Source organism: Rhinolophus sinicus, linkage group LG15 (genome assembly GCF_036562045.2).
Source record: "Rhinolophus sinicus isolate RSC01 linkage group LG15, ASM3656204v1, whole genome shotgun sequence".
In the NCBI taxonomy this organism is placed as follows: domain Eukaryota; kingdom Metazoa; phylum Chordata; class Mammalia; order Chiroptera; family Rhinolophidae; genus Rhinolophus; species Rhinolophus sinicus.
This window is the reverse complement of record NC_133764.1, coordinates 16,186,817-16,200,826: the sequence shown is the minus strand read 5'-3', so window position 1 is coordinate 16,200,826 and position 14,010 is coordinate 16,186,817. Positions and strand designations below refer to the sequence as shown.

Here is a 14,010-nt window from a genome sequence, read left to right as displayed (position 1 = left end):
CCGTCACTCATTTAACCAATCCCTTTCTGATAGACATTTGGGCTGTTTCCAGTCTTTCCCTGGTAGAAACACCAATGCAATGAACACCTTGCACATAGAGCTTTGTGCCCTCGTACAAATGTTTTTGCAGAAAAATCCTTTAAAGTGGAGTTGCTGAGTCAGAGCGTGTGAACATTTAAAATCACAATAGATATTTCCATGTTAGCCTTTCTGAAAGAGTTATACCGCAGCGCTACAGTTCTGAGACTGTGCCCCTCCCCTGGCACTGCCTCGGCTCACAGGGGTCCATCTGTCCCTGAGGCCATCGGTGTGTCTGTCTGTGGCTGTGTTCTGAATGCTAGCACAGTGCATGGTGCACAGTAGGCAATTAATAAATACTCGTTGGTTGAGTGGGTGAGGGAATGAAGCGATGGAGAATACATGTGCGAGAAGGCCGTGGGGTTGAGGCAAGTACACTCTCGGTGGCTTTAAGAGTGTGGGCCTGGTGAGTGTCCGATAGCTCAGTGGGTGCCCCTTGCCCAGGGCGGAGTCCTTGTCCCTCTCTCTTCAAGGTGTGGTTTTAGCCACTTCTCCAAGTCCACCTCCTGCCCCTTTTCTCTGCTGTCCTCCAGCTGTGCTTTCTGGGGTTCCTTACAAAACATTTTCCTGTCTTGCCTTCCTCCCTTTGCCTGGAAACCCTTCCCCTTTTCAAGGTGCTGCTCAGAAGCCCCTCCCCCCTCAAGCTTTTCCTCTCAGGCAGGGTTACTGCCTTTGTCCTATGTTCCCACTACTGTGGATCAATGAGAAGACTGCCTTTGTTCCTGTGTCCTTCACCCCCTAAGGCGGACAGCACTCTCAGGGCGGCCCTGCGTCTCCCCAATGTGTGTGTTTGTAATGCCAGGCCTTTTCTATGGGTGTGAATGAATGAATGATGGACAGACAGAGGACAGGCAAGAACAGGAGTCAAAATGGAATCATGTTGTGGTTGTCTAGGTGTGAGATGCTGCAAACCTTGTTGGGGGGGGTGGCTTTGGGAAAAGGAAAAAAGGAAGAACCAAAGGGACTTAGTAAAAGGGATGTGGGACCTGAGGGAAGGAAGAGTCACAAAATAGCGGCCTTGCCAACAGCCGTGGAGAAGCCAGAAGGGGAAGCTGGTTTAGGGAAGGGGAAGGGTCATTTGGTTTGGATATATGGAGTCGAGGGGCTGTTGATAGGACTTCCAAGTCAGGTGATCCAGCTGACAGCACAGATGTCACACTTGGAGCTGAGCAAGATGCGGGAGTGGCAGATGGTGAAGGGCTACCATTGGCCTAGAATGAGACGGGATGAATTCTCTAAGGGCTGAGGCCTGGGTCCTGAATGGGTGACTCCGCATTTCTAGGAGGCAGGAGAAAGAAGGGCCAGTCTAAACCAGAGTGGTCAGAAGTAATACGAGCATGATCACGACAGCTGGGGGAATTTGAGAAGATCCAGGCTACAGAGGCCACGGAGTAGAGAAGGAGGCTTCTGACTTTGGAAAAAGGCAATTTAGGGGACTTTGGATTGAGCTGCTTCTCGAGAGAGGATCCTTAGGAGCCAGGCTGAAGGAGGTGGAGCATGGAGGACGAGGGGAGGAAGCTCAGGGCTGGGGCTGGCTCAGGACATTTGTAAGGGAAAGGGAGGGAGCATCAGTGGGACTTGTGAGTCATTTCCCCTCCAGGGGGAGGACTTAGGACCTCTGAGTGGAGTCTGTGTGCCCGCTGGAGATGGAAGGGCATTCTAGTTATTCATTGGAATTTCCAGCCAACTGGGATGGGGTGAAGTAGAGATGCTGTAGATATTCAGGGAGCAGCTTCTGAGAGGTATCAGGGTTTGGGGAAGAAGTGGGTATCAATCTTGTCATTCTGGATAGGGACGTGGGGAAGGGAGTTAGGGATACTCTAGATTTCTAAGGGCACCTCATGCTCCCTTGTTTGGGGAAACAGACATAGGAGGGGCGCTTGGGTTTGAAGGCCCTTCTCTCATGCCACCTGCTTGTCTGGGGGCAGCCTGCAGGATGGGACACAGAACTTATGGCACAGAGCCCTGGGCTGGCACACTTGTGTCCTGGGGAATGCTAGGCTTGGTTGTTCCCAAGCCCTGGGAACAGCCTCACCCGCCCAAACCAAATGAGGAATTATGGCTGAAAGGGCCCTTCAGATGTGCCCTGGCTATTTATAACCCAGCTAGGGCAAGGACGGGGAAAACGAAGGATTGAGGGAGAGGGTGGGGTGTGGGGTGGGGTGTGGCTCAGTGGAACCCTGTCAGCCCAGAGGCCCCAGAGAGCCTGCCCAAAATCCCTTGTAATCAGCTTTGGTGACAGGGAGGAGGCTGTCACTGGGGAGGACAGGTTCTCTGCTCTAATAGAATAGCAGGAGCCTCTTCCCCCCCCACCCCACCCCCAGAGCTTAGAGTGTCTACAGACTTTTTGGGGGAGTTGGGATAAGAAACCAGGTTCATTCTTCTCCTTTTCCCTTCTCTCTCCTCTTCAACCTTCTGCCCAGTTTGGAGGCTCAGGCGAGCGCCCTGTTTTCAGCTGAGGTACCCAGTGGAGAGGAGAGGTGCTGACACCAGGTGGGCCAAAGATGGTGCACAGGTGACCCTCTTTCGGAACTCCTTTCCAAATCAATTCCAAAGAATGTGACTCTTCTTCCTGTGGCCACACAGCTGCCACCTGACAAGGGTTGTGACATGTGTATAAGGACGCTGATGGTAGACACACGAGAAATGGATGGACAGCTCAGATGTTGTATCATGAAGAGCCACAGTAGCTGGTCATGGCACCTGTGTACTGGGAGAGAGAATTGTGAGCTAGAAGCATCAGGAAGATTTCAGAGGAATCCTTGGCTAGAGATATGGTGGGGGGAGGGGGCTAGTGGGAGATTGGGGGGGTTGGCTTGAGTGGGGCTGGAGCTTTGGGGCTCACCACCCAGAATCCTGAGTTTTCACTTGATCTACCTAATTGGTGGCACCTATTATATAGGTTTAGAAAGGTAAGGGGTGGGTTGGTAGTGTATGAAGCCGAATTTGATTCCAAGACGTCAGGTCCAATGAGGAAAGGGGACAGAGGAGATAGTCAGGGAACCCGCTCCCCGACACAACTCCAATTTTCCCTCAAAGAAACAACCAGCTGCAAGAAGGTAGCAATCTTGTCTGTGGGCCTAATTCAGTGCACAGATGTATTTCATTTTGACCGCACCAAGTTTTTTTGGTGTTTTTTTTTTTAATGTAATTTATCTGCCATCACTTTAAAATCGAGAGCTATCACGTAAGAACCCAGCTCTCCAGCTTTTCTTGAGCAGTCCTTGATGGAGCAGCCTTGAGCCTGTGTGGCCCCTGGCAGCCAGGAGCTGGAGCCCAGTGGTTTCTGCAGTTCACACAGTACCCAGCTGGTTCACCTCACTGATTGATCTTATCTGCACCATCATGGGTACTGGAGTTTGCAACCTTTGCCCTAGGTGTTGTGTTGTGAAAGAGCTTTTGTAGGTGCTGCCCCAAACTTCTCCTCCACGAGAGTGGGTGCATGTCCATCTCAGGATCCCAGCTAGGATCCCTTCACCATCTGGAGGGATTCAGCTTCAATAACTGTTCAAGCAGCCAAGGGAAGCGAGCTAAGGGTGGGCAGGGCTTGCCACGTTCCCTGTCCTGAGTCACGTGCACCCTCTCCTGTGGGGTTGGCTCTATTGGGCCCAGGCCCCACTTGAGGGAAAAGAGCCCCAAGGAGGTGGTTTTGCTAATCTCAGCAGCATCTAGGAGGCGAAGTTGCGGCACCTGAAGCGTCCAAGGCAGCCCTGCTGCAGACCCGGGCTGGCACTTGTGCCTGCTGTGGTGAGGCAGGTCAGGCCTCCTTTGCATAAAGCCTTGTTCCTCCAACCCTGTTGGGTCCAGAAACTGGACTCACCAGGCCTTGGACTCCCTTTCTTAAAGGTGTCAGAGCCTGAGGCAGAGGTGAGAAGGTGACTCAGGCTTGTGGGGATCCCAAGGTGACACTGAGGTTGGCCCAGGTCGTCCACGAGGCTGTGCGGGCAGCTGCTCCTCCGCTCCTCCCCCTGCCGGCACGCTGGGCTCTGGAGAGGGGCTGTAAATAAAGCCTGTCTCTGGGAGGCAGACCTCCCCCTGCGACCGGCCCGTCTGCGGCCTCCTCGCCCCTCCTCCGCGCTCCAGAAGCCTCTGCCAGCCCGCTGGCCCGGTGACCACAGAGAGGGAACGGCTCCACCTCACAAGTCAAGTCGTGCATTTCCTGTGTATTAATAGCAAACGCGAACCTCGCAGCCCAGAAAGGGCGGGATCGCAGGGGTCGGCGGCTGCGGCGCCGAGACAGACCTCGGGAGCGGCGGCCAACGAGCGCGGGGCCCCGCCTGCGCCCGGCCCGCGCGCACAGCAGGAAGGGCCCGGCGGCCGCGCAGGGGCGCCTCCTGCTCCGCCGGCGCGCCTTCCTCCACTGACAGCCCTGACATCGAGGCGGCCGCGGCCGCCCGGAGCTCCGCAGAGAGGCGGCCAAGGCCTGCGGGACTGCCCTGGAGGACCCGCTCCCCCTTTCTCAGGGTGGGGACGCGCGCGAGGCCGGCCCGCAGCCCCGCGCTCAGGAGGGCTGGGAAGCTGCTGCAGGAAAAGGTTCATAATGGAGCCTTTCATCGGGAGCCGGTGGCCAGGTGCCAGGACTGACTCCAGGGAGGCCAGCATGCTGGTTTAGGCCTGCCCTGCACGCTCTTCCCCTCCTTGCCCGCCTGCCTCCCTCCCGGGCGGCGGCAACGGCTTCTGCTGCTGTTGCTGCTGCGTGGACCCTGCTTCCTGTTTGCCCTCCGCGGCTCCGGCTGCCATGGAAGAGGAAGAAGAGGCGATAGGCTTTTTGGACAAGGTTCTGGAGGATGAAGATGTGTTTCTCCTGGAGGAATGCGAGCTGGGAACCCCGACCAGCCCTGGCTCAGGGTCCCCCTTCTTGGTGGCTGTGAAGGTGGGAATGTGACACGCCCTGGATGCTTGTCGGGGGAGGGGGCAGGGCTAGCAGTTCCCTATCTACTGCCGAAGCCGTGTGCGGGCAGAAATGGCTGATTGGTGCACAAACCTCACTCAGTCTGAGAGAGGCTGGCACATGCCTGCGAGGGGATGTGAGGGGCTGTGCTCTCTGGCAGCTGTTCCTGGGGGAGAAGGGCCGTGCCTGCCTCCTCTGGACCAGTTGTCTTCAGGGCGAGTGGTTGTTGGCTTTCCCCAGGCCAGCTGTGCTGGGGGCTTTCTCTGACAGTGACATGAGTCACCTGGTGGGCACGTCAGTGGCGTGAGCCTGCTGCCCCAGAGGAACTGGCTGATGTGAAACCAGGAGGCCATACTTCATTGTTTCCATGGCAACAGTGGTATAAGTGCACTTAATGAAGTTCAGGCAAGGGGGTCACTCTTCCTAGGAAGGAGATTTGGTGAATCTGGGTGAGGGCAAGAGAGCATTTGGAGAGAGAGCGAGCCGGAGATCACTGAGCTTCCTTGACAGAAAAGAATTGGATCCGCTGAAGAGGGGGAGGTGACAACTGGCTTTGAGGCAGGAGCCAGGCGGGTAGGCCCTTTTCCTAAGGCGGGCATAGGCACGAAGCATCTGCTGGACCCCAGCCCACCCACTCTGGAGCTGTGGGCATGCTCAACAGCAATGCCCCATAAGAGAAGTTGCCTTGAAGGTAGAGCAGAAGAGGAGTGGCTGCATCAATCCCTTCCCTTCTCTTCGCCTCCTCCTTCCCCTGGAAACCACACCAGTGCTGCTTGAGGCATGGCCCACCAAACCGGTCTTTCTCTCTCCTAAGACCACTTCTAAGCGCGCTAACCTCAGCCTTGTGCTCACCTCTTCTCTGTTCTGTGGCTAGGAGGGCCAGTTACAAAGTATGGCCGGGAGTTTGCAGCCTGCAAGCCAGGCTGCCTAACAGAGAGCACCCATCTGTGGACCCCAGGCAACACTGCACCCTAGAGGGTGTGGTGCACAGAGCAATGCCTTGGGCAGGAGGCTGTCACTGCGCCTCTCCCAGCCTCTTTGTCTCTCCTGTAAAATGGGGCTCACAGCCCCACCCCACCCATGATATAGTGTGGTTCTGAGGAGGAGCTAATGGAGGTAAAAATAGACTGCAGGCCCACAGTAGAGGTAGACGGCTGTTGTGTGGAGTGTGGGTGGAGCGATAGCTGAAGGCCTGGGTGCAGAGCAGAGAGGAGCTGGAATGGGAGGCTGGCAGGGGCTGGCGTTCCACTCCTTGTTCTCTCATCTGGTGCTAGCTCGGGGCACTGGGAGTAAGTCACGTTCTTCAATGGGCCCACGAAGGCCTGTGTACTTAGGGTCTGACCAGCCTCCCCACAAGGAGAGGATGCGAACATGTCTGATTATGAACAAGGAGTTCTGGCTGGGAGCTCAGTAGTGTGTGGATCGAAGTATGTGGGGTTCCTAATGGGCCTTCTCTGAGCAACGCTTCCCAGCACAGATGGGGTTCCGCTCATATGATGCCATGTGGGTCCACCCTTACTCTGGTCTCTGGCTTATACCTCAGTCTTAGCCCATAGTTTATTCTGCTTGGAACTCTAGACATCTGCCTCGAGCATATCCTGTTCTCGAGGGCAAGGGCCACATTGTATTTATTCATTGCGGAATGCTGCATGGTGTTTGGTGCTTGGCTGGTGCCCAGTGAATTTGTCAAGTGAGTGAGGCTTGATGAGGCCTGCAAAGGGTGCACCATGTCCCTGGTCTTGTTCCATCTCAGACATGGTCTAAGGAGGCAGCACATGGGTGCCTGGGCACATATCGCCCCTAAACACACTGACCCTCCTAGATCCTGTTTCCTCCTCTCTACCTTGCTGCCTCAGTGCTCCTGGACTGGTCTCCAGCATGGCGGGAGGGAGCCTTTCCTGGGAGTTAGGGAATTCCAGGCCCCCTCTCCCGTCCTGAACCCCTGTAGGATGCTCTCCACCTCTACCAGGCTTGGCCACTTGAGAAGATAAGCAGGGTGGCTGCAAAGAGGCGGTGAGAAACCTTGTTGATTCATCCAACAACACCCTCAGGTTGTGTTCTAGTCAAAGCACGCTGCCTGGCATGGGGAGGAGATGAGACGAACACGGTAGGGTCCTTTCTCACAAAGCGTTCACAGTTCAGGGCAAGGGGCCAAGTGCACAGATAGTAGGAATATAATGAGAAAGTAGTCAGGGCCATGAGAAGGATTCTGATAAAAGGGAACTAAATTCGGGGGAGGAGATGCCACTTCTCGTTGAGTCAGGGCTGGACTGGGTGCAAGGGGCATTTCTGGAGGGTGTGCTCCCGTCCTGGGCTGCAGACGGTCTTGGCCAGCTCTTGTAAGATAGACATTTCCCAGCAGCTGGTAGGAATCCAAGACAGTTCTCTCTCTGCTATTACTTTACTTCAAGAGCACTCACCTTAAACAGTCATCGTGTTCCTGAGCATGTGTCCAGGTGCCAGCCCTATAAATCAATCCTGTTTTCAGTGTCATTTCCCAGATGCTTCATCTTCCTGGGGGACAGATGTGAGAAGATGACAGTAGTTTTCCCTAGAGCTGGGGTTGGTGCTTGCTGTATCTTTTAACCCACATTTCCCTTTGAGGAGTTAATGATCGTAAAACTAATAATGCGAATACCGACAGCAATATCACCTCCCATCTGCAAAGTGTTGTATGCTTTCCAAAAATCTTTCATACAATTCTATTTATTGGTACGTATGGCTGATAGGGACCTTCCAGTATAAAAGCTGCGATTTAAGGGAACTCATGTCAGGAATAAAAATCCTTTTGCAATGCAGATTAACCCTTCAGGTGTTACTCTGTGCCAATTTTTAATGGGTTGTCTGAAATGCCTGTATTGCTGTTTCACCTGTCCGGGTCTCTTTTTCTTCCACAAGGAGTGATGACTGTGCCTGGGCCCCCACTTGGGTATTTCCCAAAATGGGGGCCACATATGTGATGATTTAAGAGATGATTTTAGGTGGCTCCTGGCTATATTAATATATTTTGCATTTTAATAGTTAGGTATATATTTTAATGTATATTAGAAAAAAATATGACTTGCACATCTTTCCCATGATGTCAGAAGTCATACATGGCATGAGGCTGTGCTTTTAAGAAGTCAGTTGTTGAAAAGAACAGTATGAAGGAAATAACAGTGCATGCAGGTGGTGTGTGAGTATGACAAAACTACAACGTTGGGATATGAACAACTGAAGTTTAGAAACATTGATGGACCCATGGGACCTGTCTGAAGCTTCAGATGGCCGGGAGCCCAGAATACAGAGATCCACCCTTCAGGAGAGTGGGGCCGCTGGAATTTGGGCTTCGTTCCCCAGCAGTTGCCCCTGTCCTCTCGGCTCTATATTCTGCTGAGGAATTAGCTGACAGACACCTCCCTGGTGCCTGGCGCTATGGACAGGAGAAGAGTGGCTGGACGTCCCTGCGTTGTCTCAGTTCATAGAGGGGCCAGCTGACCTGAGGCTGATGCTTGGCATGGACACAGCCCCTAGACCCAGTGGCATTGACTTTGAGCAGATGCTGCTGGGTGCTCCTTGCAAACTGGGGTGGCCCATGAGCTGAATTCTGCTGTCTGCACAGCCACTTGGCCTAAGGCGGCCCTGCCTGTTCAGTCCTCACTGTTGCCTTGGAGGAGATCAAAGCGCCTTGGCCTAGAACCAAACCTTGGAGGTTTTATTTAGCCCTACTGTAGTAGTCCAGGCCAGAGCTGGCCAAGCCTTACTTGTAAGTACTGTCTCTCCCAGAGTGACTGGACTGGACTTGGAGGCTTTGAGCTGACAGATTTTCAGCCCATCAGATTGTGTAAAATATCGGGAGTGAATGATCCCACCGTGGCTGTGTTTCATAAGCTCCACTTGGGGAGGAAGTGAAGACAGTGTTACTGAGAAGGCAGCTGTCATGCGGGAGACCCTGCTCGCTGCGCCATTTGTCATGCAGGGAGTCCGGCGGGGTCTCTGGTCCCGCTCCCCATACAAGAATGCAGGATATGGTGAGGCCAAAAAGGAACACCCACGGAGCCATAGGTAGGGGAGTCATACCACTATATTCTCTCTGGTGGCACTATACTCTCACTGGAGGCTGGATCCATACTGTCCGCAAACCGCCATCCGCGCTTGCCAGCCCAGCCGCCATCTTCTTGCTAGCCCCCGTTCTTTTTTCTCTCCTCTTCTCTTCTCTCTGCTAGCGTAGCCACAGCAGTTATATTGTGGCCAATGGCTCACTGGTTACAGCTGACGGCCAACTAGCCACAGCTGATGGCCATGCAATCACAGTTGGCCATTTACTACCTGAGCCAGCACCTGTCTATGTGAGGCCGAGAGCCTGGAAACTACTTTCTGGGGCTCTGCCCCCACAGCAGCTTTCCCATGCTGGGGGACTAGCAAGCAGCATGGCGTAGGCTGTGGGACCATGAACTCTTTAGAGGACTCACCCTGGGGTTTCTGGCCATGTGGGCACCTCTAGAGGGCTCTGTGGGGACAGAGACTGTCTCCCTCACTTGTATTCCCGGTGCCTGGCACCTAATGGAGAATGAATGAATGAATGTATGTTGAGCCCTGGCATTTATGAGGTAAGGATAGCCTCACAAGGATTCAAGAAACAATTGTGAATTTCCGGATGATTCTGAACCAGGAACATGTGGGGTCTGAGGAAAGCAAAGAAACGATGGAAGAGGTTTTTGGTGGTAGCTGAGACGAGACCCCCTGTGGTAAAATGCACAGAATTTAATTTCACCTCCTTTCATAGCATCTCCACCCTCACGCCAGTCAAAACATCAGAATGAATGTGGCCCAGAGTGGGGGGACTCTTGGGGGTGAGATCTTATTCCCGTTTGGGGAGCCCTTTCAAGATTGGACTCTGAGGTGGGGGTCTCTTGAGGAGAGGGTCTTGCTGAAATGGGCTGGCACAGGGGTCTGTGCTCATGCCAGGGTGGCTGAAGGCTTGGCGGGAGCCGCAAAGCACCAGGTCTTCATCCGGGTCCTCGTCCCACCAGCTGTAGAATTAAGCTCACAGTGTGCCCCACGTGACTTCCAGGCTCTCAGGCAAATCCTCGGTTGGCAGGGAATAAGAGGAGAATGGGACACAGCTGGGGAGCACGGCCCCCAACATGGAGGGTGACTTCCCATGTGTCAGGATGGAGAAGCAGCGTGGTTTGTGTGACGTGCAGAGAGGCCGCCTCGGGTCTGACCTTGGGGGGCTGGGGCTGGGCCCTGCTCCAAGCTCTGATCTTCTTTCTCAGAGGGTGTGCTGTCCGCCTGCCATGTGGACAGCTCTAGGAAGGGAAGCTGGCAGTTTCCACTCTCTGTGACTCGGGAATGATGGTAACACCTTCCAGACTGTGGGATTCCCGGGAGTTCATCCATGGAGAGCACTTAGAACAGTGCTGGTACCTGTGAAACCATCAAATAACGATTGCCCTTCCCCAAAGCTTGGCATCCATACTTGTTTCCTAATGCCACTGAAACAAATAACCACACATTTAGTGGCTTAAAACAACACAAATTTGTTCACGTACACACAAGTCCACAAAGGTCAGTAGGGCTGCGTTCCTTCTGAACGTTCCAGGGAAGAGAATCTGTTTCCTGGCCTTTCCCAGCTTCTAGAGGCCCCCTGTATTCCTTGGCTCTTGGCCCCATCCTCTGTCTTCAAAGCTAGCATCTTCCAATCTTGCAACCAGTCTCTCCCCCTCCCCCTCTTTCTGTGGCCACTTCACCTTTTCTCTGACTCTCTCGCCTCCCTCTCCTAGGACCCTTGTGATACGTAGGGTCCACCTGGATAGTCCATGATAATCTTCCCATCTAAAAATCCTTAATTTAATCATATCTGCAGAGTCCCTTTTGCCATGTAAGAGAACATATTCACAGGTTTGGGGGATTGGCATGTGGACCTCTTTGGCAAGACATTGTTCTTCAGTCACAAAGTCAGATACCATTTCAAAGACTTGGGGGGGCAGCAGCCACCGGCACAGATCTGCTAACTGGTTACTAATGGAAGGCTAAGGATTAGGTCCCTTGCCTGGGGAAAGAGTGGAAAAACCTGTGAGAACACGCCTGGGAAGGGAAAGCAGCTGGGGGAAAGCTGCTCTTCTCAGGACTTGGGGAATTTCTGATCGTTTCCTACGCTCTCCCAGCCTATGCTCAGGGATCTGTTGGAGATTCTGGGTAAGCAGCTGATGCTTGAAAAAGGAACATGAGGGTGAGGAAATTATCGGAGCAGTGGAAGAGCATGGAATTTGGTGTTCAAAGGACTGGGGTGAAATCCCAGCTCTGCCACTTCCTGGCTGTGTGACCTTGGGCTAGTCCCTCCCCTCTTTTAAGTCTTGTTTGTTTCCATTTGTATAATGGAAACATATAGGACCCACCTCTCAGTGAGACATTTGAGGGCTAAGTGAGACAGTGGAAAGGACTTACAAGGCTTAATAAATGTTAGGTGCCTACATGTTAGGGGTGTCACATGGTGCTGGGCTTCAAGGAAGTCCCCAGGAGGGCGATGCAGGTGCTTCAAAGGCCCCGCGAAATCACAGGGCAGGTAACCGGATGGGGCACGGGTCAGGCTGGAGGGTCAGTGCCGCAGACTCTGACGTGAGGGCTGAGAGCTGCTGCTGCTGCAGGCTGGAGACCAGCTGTGCCTTAAGGGGAGGTGGGATTCAGACAAGAGAAGTCGCTTTTAAGCAGCAGGGGTAACAAGAACCAAAGTTCAGAGGTGGTCACACTCCTGGCACGTTGGGAAGGCAGAGATCTGATGGGTTTGGGGAGATTAAAAGGATTGGGAGAGGCACTAGGAGCCCCTAAAGTTGTTTAAAGAATAAGCTGGTCCCTGAGTCACAATTTATATTTGTATTTACTTTTTTGTTGTTGTTGTTAAACGTCTTTTTGTCCCACTAGATTAGGAGCCACATGAGAGGAGGGGCTACTGTATACTTGTTTCCTGTTGTGTCGCCAGGGTCTGGTGGGCATTCAGTACATATTTGTTGAATGGATACAAAAATGGGCAAATAACCTAACCGAATCTCCAGGTCATCACATTTTGCTGTATTGATATTAAGTCCTTGGCAAGCCTCTGGTGGAAGGTGGCATTCTCAGCAGATTGATCTGGCTTTGGTGTGTGGAGCTGAGGAGGGAGGAGAGAGGCAGAGGTCAGTTAGAAGAACGGAAGGGGGGTGGGGGGGGACGCGGGTGAGGTGCTGTGGGCCTTGACCACTGCTGGGGGAGGTGTGGAACGCAAGGGAAGAGTCTTGGTGAGAGATTAGCAAGATGGGCCTTAAAAGCTAAAGGAAGCTTGGTCTTTACCATAGAGGAGAGTGGGGGTGGGGAGGCCACTATGGGTCTGTGCCTTATACAATGCGGCAGTCAGGAAAGGCCGGGAGGTGTGGTGGGGGTGGGCTACGAGGGATAAAGGTTGAGGGCCCCACAGTTAGCACCTTCTGTTGTGGGAGTTTGCCCCTGGGGACAGGATAGAGTCTGAGGTTTAGCTAGAAGGCACACAGCCAGGGTTCCTATGGCCACTTTCATCCCATTCTCTCTACCCCCTGCTCACAGTTTATATATCACTTCTTCTGGGAGCCTCCGGCGGCCCCTGCTGTGCCTTCCCATGTGACCGAGCCTCAGTCATTTCTCTGATTTCCCTTCTTAATTATGTCCCCCCATTGAATTGCCCCCACCCATGAGGCCAGGTCCTTCCTTATCTTGCTGATTATTATAAGGTTCGCTAGGTGGATGGATGGATGGATGGATGGATGGATGGATGGATGGATGGATATAAAATAAGGACATGTGGAATAAAGGATGGGAGAGAAACAAAGCAAGATGTTAGCAGTAGGAATATGGGTGATTGTTTTTCCTTTTATATTTCTGTATTTGCCAAAGTTTCTATACTAAGTATAGTTGGCTTTTATATCCTAGAGCAGTGTTAGTTAAAGAAGAGACAAATGACAAGGAAACAGGCCGCACAGGATTCTGGCCTCCTTTCTCATGAGCTGTTGGCTTCTGGTTTCTGCAGGTGGAAGCAGGGAAAGGCCTGGAGATGAGAAAGCTGGTTCTCTCGGGGTTCCTGGCCAGCGAAGAAATCTACATTAACCAGCTGGAAGCCCTCTTGCTGGTGAGTACATGTTCTGGGGCCTTCAAGTCCCTCTGTCGGACAGGGTCATGATCTAAAACTGCTTTTGGGGTTGGAAAGGAAGGGGGACCTGGACCAGTCCTTGTCTGTGGGCAGAGTCTGTGGGACTGCTCTGCTTACAGCTCGGGGTCAGGTAGCCGGGGTCATTGCCAGAAAGGTTGGATGTGCCTCTTAGCCCCGACTCTTCATTACCTGCCCTGGGAAAGCAGGATTAGAAGCACAGTCAGGGTGGGGGTGGCAAACACTCCATCACCCATGACCATGCACAGGCATTACTAATCGATCTGCCCAGGTGGAGGCCTAGCCATCTCCTGCGCTCTGTGCTCCGGGAGTCTCTATCCATCAGTCTTTGTCATTCCTGGTCCCCCTTGGAATGGTGAACCATTTGTGCCATGCCAAGGCCCTGTGGCAGGAAATGTGTGGTGGAGGGTTGTCTGTGCCATTTTGACACGTGCCATGGCTTGGAGGCATTAGACCAACTCCAGTCCTCTGTGAAGGTGCCTCAGTTTCCTCTCCAAGATGGAGGCATTGTTGTGAGAATCAGACTGGGAGGAGAATACTACTGAAAGATTTTCAAAAGGTGAAAGTACTACACAGATGTAAGGTGTTTCTGCCTTTGAAGAAAGTACTTATTAGATGCGTCTGGAGATCATGCAGAGTGATTGTGGCAGGTAAAAGGTTGTTTCCCTGGGTGTTTTGCAGTCTGAGACATAAGAGGATGCAAAGGAGGAATAAGACATGTAGGTGTAGCTCGATAGACACTCTTACAAGAATTATAAGATACAACATATATGTGCTTATGGGATAGGGTCACCCAGTGTCCCAGGGGACTTGGCATTTGTTTGCCAAGAATAACTATTGTAATGTGCAGATACTTTGCAACACGCTGAACAACGTCTGTGGTAGA

At 52.9% G+C, this 14,010-nt stretch overlaps 1 protein-coding gene across 6 annotated transcripts in view; it reads left to right on the top strand.

Annotated features, from left to right (window-relative positions):
• The window catches only part of ABR (ABR activator of RhoGEF and GTPase), a 173,404-nt gene that overhangs the window by 88,304 nt on the left and 71,090 nt on the right, over nt 1-14,010 (top strand). For 5 of the 6 annotated variants that reach the window (XM_074320134.1, XM_074320133.1, XM_019739466.2 and 2 more), the window contains exon 3: nt 12,987-13,085. In XM_074320134.1, the coding sequence (XP_074176235.1) occupies nt 12,987-13,085 (99 nt within the window). Of the gene's footprint in view, nt 1-4,194; nt 4,952-12,986; nt 13,086-14,010 lie in introns of those variants that run through there. The other variant, XM_019739465.2, reaches the window with a different exon arrangement.